Raw genomic sequence first — 11957 nt, forward strand, 5'->3', positions numbered from 1 at the left:
GATTTTGAGATTTTGCTGTGTAGCCCAGGCTGGCCTCAAACCTGCAGCGATCCTCCTGCCTCAACCTTCCAAGTGCTGGGATTACAGGCGTGCACCGCCACACCTGGCTTGACAGGTTTCAAAAGAGACCTGGAGAAGAAAAGTCACAGGCCTGGGAATACAACTCAGGCCTCTCAGATCCTGGTCCAGCCCTTGTTTTATTTCTGATTACTGTGGGTCTGTCTGTCTGTCTGGACTGAGGTCATCAGGAATCTGCTTTCCCTCATCTGTGCTTCCTCCCGAGGAGAGCACGGTGATCTCTGAAACAGCCACATGCCTGGTGGACATGCAGAGCCTCTGTGCTCACCAACAGAGACAGCTGGAGGGGCCCCACTCCTAGAGGAGTAGAGAAGAAAATAGAGCAAGCCAGCTGGGTGTGGTGGTGCACACCTGTAACCTCAGCACTTGGGAGGCTGAGGCAGGAGGATCACAGCAAGCTTGAGGCCAGCCTGTGCTACATAGTGAGTTCAAAGCCGGTTTGAACTATACAGTGAGACCCTATCTCAAGAAGAAAGCAGAGAAGCCTGGGAGCCGGGCCTGAAGACGGATTTGAGCAGGGAACCCTTCCTGGGACCTGTGCTGTGCAGCCCCTCATCGGATGGGCAGGGGTGCTGGGACATGCAGGTGTTAAGTGTATCACTCGAAAACCCGCGAGAACCCTGTGCACTGTGCCGTAATTAAGATGCAGCGCGGAGGAGCCCTGCTTCAGCGCTCACAGTGTAAAAGGAAAGGGAGCACCCAGAGTAAAGGAGGGTGAGGCTGATGGAGCTAGAAGTGAGTGCGCCACCGAGTCCTGTGCAGCAGAGCAGTTGGGAGCGTGGCCGCGGGGTGTGTGAGCATCAGCTTTTCTCCCAGAAGGGCAGACACCGCCCACCCCTCCAGGAGGGCTGAGGGTGGCAACGTGTGGCACCCCTCCAATCACAGAAAATTTTTGTTTTTGAGATGACTCCGTAGTCCAGGTTGACCTTGAACTCACCATGTAGCCCAGGCTGGGCTCAAAACTTGCTATCTTCCCGCCTCAGCCTCCCAGGTGCTCAGATTACAGGCCCAGGCCACCACGCTCGTCTTGTGTCTCTGCCTTTTCTGTCTACTTTTCTTTAAGCTGGCAAAGGCCCACATCTCCTTCATTGCTCACCTCAGGGGTTGCCTCTCCTGGGCAACCTTCTTATTCATGCTGATACTTCCTTTTCTGTTTACCCTATGTTTGGTGTCTGTCTCCTTCCCTCCCCTCCTCCCCTCCCCTCCCCTCCCCTCTTCTCTCTTCTTTCCTTTTCTTTCTCCTGTACTGGAATTTGAACCCAGGGCTTTCATACCGAGCTGCGTTCCCCAGCCCTTTTGAGACAGGGTCTCACTAAGTTACTAGGTTGCCTAGGCTGTGCTCAGATTTGCAATCCTCCTGCCTCAGCCTCCCAGAGTGCTGAGATTACAGCCATACACCACCATGCCGAGCTTGAGCTATACCTTTCTTGAAGCATCTGTTACTTCTTGCCTTCTAATTATTTCTGAATACAGGGGCCTCTCCCAACAGCTGGTGAGCCCCCTGAGGCAGGCTTGGTGCCTCCGTCTTTATGTCACCTGGGTGTCCCCTGAGGCACATCTGGTACCTGCTCACTGATGAAATTTTTAGGGCCTGTCTCAGTTTCTCTCCAGTCCTCCTCCATATTCTTTTCTGGCCCTTCCTTCTGCCGTCAGGACTTGCAGGGATGATAAAGGCAGTGGGTACTTGTGAACTGCGTTATATCTTCAGGCCACTTCATGCTCCGTGTCTTTGAGGACCCGTGCGACAGACCTGTGCGGACTGGAAAAGGCGTGGGTCTCGAGTGAGCAGAGTTGTGACGGGCCCTTGCAGGCAGATAATAACAGTTGCTCACATCCGCTGAGAGCTGGCCTTACCCAGCGTGGCTCTAAATGCTTTACAAGCACAGTGTAATTCTCACAGTTATCCTATGAAATAAGTGCCATTGTTAAGGCCCCAGCATTACAGGTGAGAAGAATTACAGCATTACAGTGAAACAGAGTAATGTTAAGATGTCTCTTCATCGCGCATTAAATTGTTCGTGCCTGTCCCTAAAAGCCATGTGTCCAATTGCAGAAGAAACCACCCATCAAGTAGTTCTTCTCCCGCTCTGCGGTGTGCTGGGAAGCTCAGCTTAGCCTCCAATACAGTTTTCTGGGGAGAGAACAGCAGCCTGTTAAGGTTCTGAGGTTCTTAGACCTTGACGAGCCTCTCAGATGCTGAGATCTCTGCTTGGGAGCCCCCTTCAGGACCTCTCGCAGCCGTCATGGATGGGCATCGTGGTTTCGGTGATGGGTTCGCGCCTCGGCGAGTCTCCCTCCCCGTGTAGCCCCTTCCTCCCTAAGCTTCCATTTCTTCTTCCTGCCCACTTCCTCCCCCGGCATCATGTTAGCGAGCTCTTGGCATCCGCCCCTCTTTCTCCATTGATGACCGGCATGAATGGTGGCTGTGTGACAGGCCCTCGTTGTCAGCGCCCACAGCAGCAGTCAGAACATTCTCTGTGGCCTGGGCCCCAAGACCCACCCAGGCAAGGCCAGCCAGGCAGACTCCCACTTCTGGGCTGTGGTGTTTTTCTTCTGTTGTTGGGCCTCCCCCACCCACCCCAGCCCCCAGCCCCAGATTGTTGACGAAGAAGCTGGAAGCTGATGGAAAAGAGAAGCCTGTGGTCCTGTTGCCAATGTCCTCCTCTTATATTCATTGTGGTTAGAGGAAAGTGGAACCTGGAATCAGGGTCTGCAGACAGTTGGTCATTGGAGAGTAGTCCCAGAGGTGAAGCCACATGCCTGTAATCCCAGCACTCTGGGAGGCTGAGGCAGGAGGATCACAAGTTCAAGGCCAGCAATACCCGTACTCAAAATTAAAAAATAAAAAGGGCTGGGGATGTAGTTCAGGGCAAAGGCCCTGGGTTCACCCCTTAGTACCATCAAAAAAAAGGAAAAAAAAAAAACAAAAAAAAAAACGCTATATATTTTGCAATAGTGGCAAATTTCACAGCCTGGTGGACTCTTCCCTCAACTAGTCTGAGGAGGAGCTGCTCCCATTGGTGGTCGGTCACGTTACTTTCTTTGTGGCCCATCATGCAGCACCAGCCAGCAGCTTTGTTCTGGCCACCAGTTGCTGTGTATTAGTTTTACAGTAGTGGGAGCTGCACCCCTCGCAGCAGCGACATCGCTCTCCTCCTCCTCCTCCTCCTCCTCCTCCTCCTTCTGAGATAGGGTGTCTCTAAGTCGCTGGGCGCTGTGCCCACCCTGCCAGTTGTTAGAGGCGATGTGTGTAGCTGTGAAGCCATGGCTCCCTGGCCCCGTCAGCTGTCTGGAACAGGCGCTCAGCGTCTCCCTCCTGGAGGTGATTCAGGGTGCTCGCTGCCTGTACCTTGCTCTCAGCCTGACCTTTGGGACGTGGGATGTACGGGTTGGGGGTGTGAGAGTTCCAAAGCGGTCAGAGGTAGAGGAGGCAGCAAAGTTCACGCGCTTGGCTTTTGCGGCTAAGCAGTCAGAAGCGAAGGCCCCACCCCCGACCCCTCTGCAGACCCGAGAGCAGGGCTGCACAGTGGCACCCTGAACTCTGCAGTGCGGAGTGGGTGGGGCCTGGAAAGAGCTGGGCTCTAGAGTACCAGGTGACCCTGTGCCGCTCATCCTGTTCCCTCTGCTTCTGAAGGAGCTTCGGGAAGGGGCCTGGGCTTCGCAGTGGTGATGAAGGAGACCAGGCCACGCAGACAGCAGCAGGAGAGGCACCAGGTGGGAAGGGGGGCTCTGTCTTTTGAGAGCGATGAGTTTGCCTCTGCCACATGGCAGGCACTGGGGGTCTTACCACTGTCACAGCATTAAAGGGGGTTTAAGGAGTGTGCAGTCCAATCCACTGTTTCAGGTGTGCAGGCCCAAAAGAGATACAGGCACCAGCCAGGAATATAGCTGAGTGGCACAGCACCTGCCTGGCAAGCGTGAGGTCCTGAGTTCGATTCCTAGTGTAAAAAAAAAAAAAAAAAAGGCAGCAGTGCCCAGGCTACACAGCTATAGAGCAGTACAGCTGGGACCAGAGCCTGATCTCTGGCTCTGACTCCAGGGTCAGAGTCTTCTCCCTGGACAAACCACTGTAGAGCTGTGGGGCCTTAGATTCCTTATCTGTAAAAATACTTGAGCTCAGCCAGACATAGTGGCGCATGCTTGTAATGCCAGCATTCTGGAAGCTGAAGCAGGAGGATCACCATGAGTTCAAGGCCAGCCTGTACTACAAAGCGAGATCCTGTCTAAAAAAAATAAAAATAAAAATATATATGTGTTTGAACCTGACCCTCTTGGTTCTAAGATTCTCTGATCTCATGAGTAGCTTTGGGCGCTGTGGGAAGGTGGGAAATGGTGTGATGGATCTATGCAGATGCAAGTGATAGAGAAAGGAGTTTGGCTGTTAGCTTTGGAACCCACCTTAGTGCAGGTGCCTACCCTGGCGATGTGGGTGAAAGTGTAATGGGACTGAGTTCGTGGGGGAAGCCCCAAGAAGCCCCAGGGTGTCCCAGTGCCGTGCTGACGTCAGGCCCTAGTTCCGCCGATTATTTATGCTGCTTTGGAGCAGAGGTTTTTGGGTGTAAAGTAGTCGCTGGCCTCTTGAGCCAGCAGTGTCAGATTTCTAGGATGTTAGCAAAGTCTCCAGAGACAGCACATGGCTCCTGGCGGTGACAAACTAGACCATTTCTTTTTCTGTAGATCAACTAAGGTTAAACTTAAACAAATACGAGCAGCTGGGAGGCTTTGGCAGGAGTGAGATGTGCATAGTCTTTAGAAAAAAAAAGTTGGAGAAGTAAAAGAAAAGTCTGTGCTCCCCGAGGAAGGAAGGATGAGGCGTGGAGCTCCGAGCGGCCCGCTGGAAGGAAGGAAGCAGTTACTTCTCTGCCCTTGTGTTTTGCACTTTCAGTTAAGGAATTCCAGAAGTTGCAGGTTGGGGATCATGACCTCTGTTTTTTTTCTGTCGCCTGCTTGCCAGAGGAAGGGCGGGCAGTGCTCTAAATAACACTTTGGCCTTTATGGAAATGCATCAGATGTTCCAAGAGCCAGGCTCGCCTGCCGCTGCTTGCTCCCTGGCGCCCGCCGCCGAGCTCCCTGGCTTTCCCTCTCTCCGTCCCTCTGTTTTGCTCCACATACCCGCACCCTGTCCTGCTCGGGTCCTTTGTAGGATGTAGTTAGTTAGCACTTCCCCTCGCCTTATATAGCAAGGGCTGGTCGTTAATGTTAACAGAACTCTTAATGGCGGGGAGGACTGCCAGCTAGCATTAATCAGGCCAGTGTTTGGAATTTCATAAATGCTCTGACTTGGGCACAAACTGAGCATTTAGAACAGTGTGAAACTGTTTTCTTCCTCCCCTCTCTTCTTCTCTCCCTCTGTCCCCTCCCCAGACTGTCCAGCTTCTCTCTCTTCCGTCTTTGAATTCTTCTGCTCTGCCGTATGCTCACTGCAGTGGAACTTTGTTGATTTTTGCCACGTTTAATTTTTTATTTCTCTCTGTCCACTCCAAGACCACAGGCAAAGCAGCGGCAGCCGGAGCCAGGACTCTGTGGAGGGGCAGGACGGGCAGGTCCCCGAGCAGTTCTCAGGTCTCCTCCACGGCTCCTCCCCGGTGTGCGAGGTGGGGCAGGACCCTTTCCAGCTGCTGTCTGCCACGGGCCAGAGCCATCCGGACGGGTCCCCGCAGCAGGGCGCCTGCCACGAAGCCAGCATGCAGCTGGAGGAGGCGGGTGTGCACACTCCCGGAGTCGCCCAGCCCAGCAGCCTGGACCAGAGCAAGAGAACAGGCTACCCAGCAGGCCTGCCCTCTGCCAACAGCCGATCGCACCCCGAAACTTTGACTCACACCGCGCCCCCGCACCCTGCTGGTGCCGAGGAAGAAGGAGAGCGGAGCGGGGCCAGAAGCCGAGCCCCTCCCACCAGCAAACCCAAAGCTGAGCTCAAACTCAGCCGCAGTCTGTCCAAGTCTGACTCTGATCTCCTGACCTGCTCACCCACGGAGGACGCCACGATGGGGAGCCGGAGCGAGTCTTTGTCCAACTGTAGCATCGGGAAGAAGAGGCTGGAGAAGTCGCCCTCCTTTGCCTCGGAGTGGGATGAGGTAAGCCTGCATGACGTCACTGAGAGAGAGAGGGGCTGGCTACAGCCCCCCACGGCGCCCCATTCCAGGGCCAGCATCTGTGGCGTTGACTTGGTTCCTCGGCCTGTTTGTGCCCATGGGGAGGGAGGGAAGCCCCAGGTAGCTGGGGTCCAGAGGACAGACCCACAGCTGATTAAGCAGAGTGGGGAGGCCCCAGCAGAGCAGGGCTGAGAGAGGGCCAGTTCCTAGAAATGACAGGCTGCTTGGAGCCATTCAGAGCCCATCTGCCCCAGGAGGGGAGCATGCACAGCCTGGAGATGCGGGGAAGGCCCGGGGTACTTCCTGTGCACGCTTTGGAAAGAAGGAATGCCCAGGAGTAGCACAGATTGAGGGCAGAGACACGGAGCGGGGCTGGGGAGAAGCTGCTGGAAGGGGTCGGAGGGGGCTTGTCTATTCCGGCACCGCCGTGATTATCCTTGCTGTGTCCCCTGGAAGGCCAAGTGCCTCTCCCCACAGACGTGCCTGCCCATCCCACATTCCCAGGCTGCCAAGTTGGAGGGCTGGGCCCTTGTGAAGGATTGGCAGCCTCACCACTGTTACAGAGTAGCTGGAAATGCGCGGCAGGCTGTCTCAGCGACCTGTGGCATTCTGACTGTGCAGAAGAATGCACTCCTGAAAGATGGGCAAACGCTGGTGTGTTAACCTGCTGCTCTCACCAGCCCCTTGCCAGGCACGCTGTCTGTTTCCCAGCAGTGGTCTCGGAGACGGAGCTAGCTCTCTGCAATGAGGGGTGCGCACAGCTGCTGCGTCCACTTGAGCATTCTGCAGGCCGCAGGCCCTACCCAGCCCGATGTGGGCTGCAGCTGTGAGGTTCTGCAGAGCACAGCCAGTCCCGTCCCGTCCCGTGGGGAACAGGGCGGGGACAACTCCTTCAAGCTGTTATCTCCAGGTGGGGGGAGGGTTGGGACCCTGCTTAGTCAGAGACAGGGGAACCTGCTTCGTAGCTTAGAAACAAAGTCTCAGGGAACCCATACCAGAGCCCTGGCCGCCAGTGAAGAATCTCAGAGTGAGGGGTTCTTGGGGCCCCAAGGGGAAACTGCACATAAGTATGTGTGTTTGTTGGAATGTATTTTTCAAAACAAAGTTTTAGTAATTTATAGTTAAATGTAGGCAGTTTAAAAGGAGAATGCAAGCTGGTGTGGTGGCACATGTCTGTGATCCCAGCTAGGAGGGAGGCAGAGGCAGGAGGGTCTCGAGTTCAAGACCAGCCTAGGCAATTTAGTGAGACCCAATCTCAAAAGGGGGCCGGGGTGTAGCTCAGTGGTAGAGTGCCTGCCTGACACACCCTGGATTTGCGCCCAGCTGCCAGCAAGGTGCAGGATGGAAATGAGCATGCGCTCTGCATTGGGAGGAGAGGGGAGTGGAAGGTAGGGGAGTGGAGAAGGGGCGGCCAGGGGCTTCAGGAAAGATGGATGTGGGCTTGGACACAGGACTGAAGAAATGATTACTGTTGTGATTCAGACCAGACGGGAACTCCCGGGACCAGGAGCACGCGGTGCAGCGCAGCAAACATGGGCAAGGCGCGGAGCCGGGCCAGCACGGTGCCCTTGGTTCCTGTGCAGGGCGGGGTGTGGAGAGGGGAGAAGAGACCCGGAGCGCAGCGAGAGGACCTTGAGCAGCGGGCCCAGTCGGTCTGACCTGCTGTCCGGGCAGCACCCCAGTCCCCGGATCCGGGAAGGCAGCTTCCTGCCCTAGAGCGGCGCCTTCTCCCGAGCGTGCCCGAGTGTGCGCGCTGCGGGCCAGTTGTGCTCAGTGAGTCTCCACAGTGGTCCGGCTGCGGGCCAGCCAGTCTGATGGGCCGGGTTTCTGTCTCTTCCTGGAGAGGAGACGAAACCACTGAGGCGAAGCCCACCTAGCTGAAGGGGACCTTGTGGCCTCATCAGCCAGTTTCCCTTTGCAGCGGTTTTTGGTTTTTTTCCAGTACTGGTTATCAAACACAGAGCCGCTCTACCGCTGAGCTACATCGCTCTTTCCATCTGTGTCGGAAACATCGGCAGGACCCTTTGTGTAACCTTTAGCTTTTCTTTTTTTTTTTTTTTTCTGTTGGGGATTGAACCCAGGGCCTGGGTGGTGCTAGGCACATGTGAGACATGGTATAGATGGCTTTTGTGGGTCTTTCTCTCTAAAGAGGGCCTTCACACGTGTCTCCTTCAGGGACCAGCCCTGAACTCAGCTTTGGCAGCTTCTCCTAGAACAGGCCTTGGCTAATGGCCACACCCCATCCTGGCCTGACCAGTGCCTGAAGGCTGCCTTGCCATATCCTGTGCTTGCTGATTTTTCCTCTTTAACCTTCGGTCCCCAGGAGGTGGGGAAAGCTGTGCCCAAGGAGCCCAGCTCAGCTCCTCACTGCAAGGCCTGGAGAGGGAGAGGAAGGCGGCCGTGGCGGCCACGATCCTAGCGCAGTGCGGTCCCGGTGAGTCTGGCAGGTGCTCGGAGAAGGCAGGGCCAGGGTCCTGCTTTAAGCATTCAGACAGGCTCCTTAAGCCTAAGTTGTCATCCTTATTTGTGAAACAGGCAGCCAGATCTGTTTGGGGGTGTTTACCAGTGAGAGACATGGAAGTACCTAGCACAGTCGCTGGAATACATGAGGTGTCAGCTAAATGGCAGCTGATAATACTCTGCCTGTGGCTGGAGCTTTGGAGAATGGGACCAAGGCATGCGGGGGCTTCTGACCTATGGGAAGAACTTATTGTTGGTTTTTTTGTTTGAGACAGGGTCTCACTATGGCCAGGCATGGTGGTGCACGCCTGTAATCCCAGTACTCGGGAGGCTGAAGCAAGAGGATCGTTGTGAGTTCGAGACCAGCCTGGGCTACAAAGTGAGAGCAAGGCCAGCCTGAACTGCCTATTGCATAGCAAGACCCTATCTCAAAAAGACCAAGGGAAAGAAAAAGGGTCTCACTATGTAGCCCAGGCTGGCTTTGAACTTGTAGTGCTCCTCCTGACTCAGCCTCTCCAGTGCTGGGATTACAGGCGTGCAACACCACACCTGGCTTAGAGAAGAGCACTTTGTAGTGGCTTGGGATTTGCTGGTGGCTGAGTGCCTGGGAAGTCCTATTTGGTCTTCCTTCATGACCCTGCCTTATCCAAGATGGAAGAGACCACCTAGCCAGGAAAATCAGACAGGCTGTGCCCCAGTTGGTCTCAGAAATTAATGTGCCCAAGAGGAAGAGAGAGTTTGGAGAGAAATGTGCAGCCCTTTCTACTGTTTATTTTCCAAGCATGCTCTTCTGCACAGCGGGAAGCATGGCTATTTGGTTGGTTGGTTGGGGCGATGGTCTCTAGTTGAGTATGCATGGTATGAATTTGAGACCTCAGAACACTGTCCTGGTTAAGTAAAGTAAACCTCGGAGAGCAGATTCATGTTTTCTATTGTTTTGGTAACAAAGAAGCAATAGAGCTTGCCTTTAGAGAAGCTCGGCCTAAGAGCTCTGCCTCCAGGCTCTAACAGGGCTTTGAGCACTTCATGTTGTCTTGATCCCTGGGGCACAGAAGAAATTACACTGAGAAACTGCATAAATGAACCTTTTTGTATAGATAAGGGGTGGGGGAAATCAGCTGCTGTCCTCTGTGCGTGGTACTTCTGGGCTTGTATTTGACACGTATCCAAGTTTGGAGTCTTAGTGTGTTTACTGATTTACATTTGCTTTTCTGACCTAAGCAGTGCACTTTGTGGATATCTTAACCGTGGCAGTGCTAGTAAGATCTGGACTCAGATCTCCACTGCCCCATGTGTGGCTTTCTCAGGTGGCAGATGGCTTGTTGTTTAAATGTCTCCATCCTGCAGGTGCTGTACCGGCTATTTTCACCTGCCTGCAGGCCGACTCCCTCCCCTGCCCTGCCTGCAACCTGCATGGTGAGGCGTGCAGGAGGACCATGTCCCTCCACTGAAGGCCACTTCTCCTGAGAGGGTCTCCCTACAGCTGTCCTGACCTGATTCTACAAGACAGCTCTGCCCTGTCCCCTCCCAGGTTGGGGCTCCCCCAGCACCAGCTCCTGTCCCTGTCACCCTCCTGCACCCTATGCAAAGCTGCCTCCATCAGAAGCTGGGTTCTTATGCCCCTTCAGATGCCCACTTGGAATGGGCCTGCCTTTTCCTCTGGGGATCCAGCAAGTTGGCAATATAATCAGCATTTTAGCTGATTATCAGAATCTCCTTAAATATATTTTCCTCCCAACTCCTGTACACTTAGACCCACCCAGTTATACATGCGCGCACCCACAGCACCAGCACTTAACATCTGAATGAAAGGCTTTGTGGCGCCCCTCAGTGCCTGTGCGGGACTGGTCCCAGGACCAGCCCTGCAGCGCCCAAGCCTGCAGGTACCCGAGTCCCGCAACATTGCTTATGAGCCGCACGCCCTCCTGTACACTTTAACTCAGCTCTAGATGCCTAGTGCAACAGAAATGGTACGGACATCACTGTCTTCTTGTATAGTTCAGGTAATGACAAGAAGTCAGTTCCAATAAAGATGTGATTTTTTTTTCCCCAAAATTCTTCAGTCAGCAGTTGGTTGAACCTGCAGATGGGGGACCCTCGGATATGGAGGGCTGACTGTAAGAAGAACAAAAATAACTTTCTGGTCAGGCTGTGGCTTGAGAGTACGGAATCTAGGGGGCTCAGCTGGGGCCCTCACACCTGCCTGTCAGTGGGCTTGAAGTTAATGAAAGGGAAGCCGCAGAAGGCCTCTTGTCTGCTTGGCATAGACATTTGAGTCATTTAAAACTTGGCTGAAGGCTTAAGTGATAAATTTGTTTTGTAATCAGCTTTCATAAATATTAAACAAGTGGGAGATGGGGGAAGCACAGGGACATGCTTTGTGTGCATTCTGTGCGAGCTGAGAAAGATTTCTGGTGGGGAGTGTCCATTTCGGGAACGTTCTGGCTTTGTGTGAAGCAGTAGCTGAGGGGACCCTTGGCTCTTGCGCCCCTTGTTGAGAGGTGAAGTGGCCGCTGCCGCAGCCGGGGGAGCTCTCAGGCCAAGTCCCAGCAATTCTCCCGCCCCACTTCCTAGCACTGTCCCCTTAGCATCATGATGTCACCGAGAGTGGTGATGATTGGTTCAACTCCACGGAGGCCTCGTCTGGTTTAACCCTTGAGGGCTAGGCATGCAAGGAGGAGGAGGCACAGATGTGGATGAGAGATCTGAGTTTGCCCCACAATGGCAGAACTTCCCCTGCACATTCTGCACAGGCATTGTTCCTTTTGTGTAAACAAGCAGGCTGTGCAGTCCTTTCCGGGGCCAGGCCTCTGCTCCAAACAAGAATGTGACACTCCTACCTCTGGGGACAGATTGCAGCCTGCATGTCTGTGTGAGTTGCTTCCTGGTCACAGAGGAGTAGGGGCTTTTATCCCAGAGGAAATGCCCTCTAAAGCCCCGTTTGTTTAAGCAATGTAGTGAGACTGAGATATTTTGCTCATATTTTTAAACAATCTCCCAGATTTTTAGGCAGCGGGCCAGTGAGTGTGAATTGGCCTGGGTTGGTGGCACCAGACGCAGAGTCCCCTCCCACCACTCTGCTGCTCTCCCCAGGGCCTGGTGTGGACACAGTGCCAATTTCAGGGGCTGGGGCTGGGGCTGGGGCTGGGGCCTGGGCCGGGGCCTGAGCCTGCCAGTGCTTCTGTCACCTCTTTCCTATGGCCATGAGCTTCTCCCCATTTCCACCTCCTTGCTATGCCCACCTCGCTTCCACTCATTTTTCAGCTTGGCTCTTTCTCCTGTGCTGGTGCCTCTTCTCTCTTCCCTTCCCTTCCCCCTTCCCTTCCC

The 11957-nt window shown here is 54.3% G+C and overlaps 1 protein-coding gene across 10 annotated transcripts in view; it reads left to right on the plus strand.

Annotated features, from left to right (window-relative positions):
* The window catches only part of Anks1a (ankyrin repeat and sterile alpha motif domain containing 1A), a 154174-nt gene that overhangs the window by 96115 nt on the left and 46102 nt on the right, over positions 1–11957 (plus strand). For all 10 annotated transcript variants that reach the window (XM_013516792.1, XM_005389537.2, XM_013516797.1 and 7 more), the window contains one exon: positions 5563–6152. In XM_013516792.1, coding sequence (XP_013372246.1) covers positions 5563–6152 — 590 coding nt within the window. The remainder of the gene's footprint in view (positions 1–5562; positions 6153–11957) is intronic.

This window comes from Chinchilla lanigera, unplaced genomic scaffold (genome assembly GCF_000276665.1).
Source record: "Chinchilla lanigera isolate Chin_1 unplaced genomic scaffold, ChiLan1.0 scaffold00036, whole genome shotgun sequence".
Lineage (NCBI taxonomy): Eukaryota > Metazoa > Chordata > Mammalia > Rodentia > Chinchillidae > Chinchilla > Chinchilla lanigera.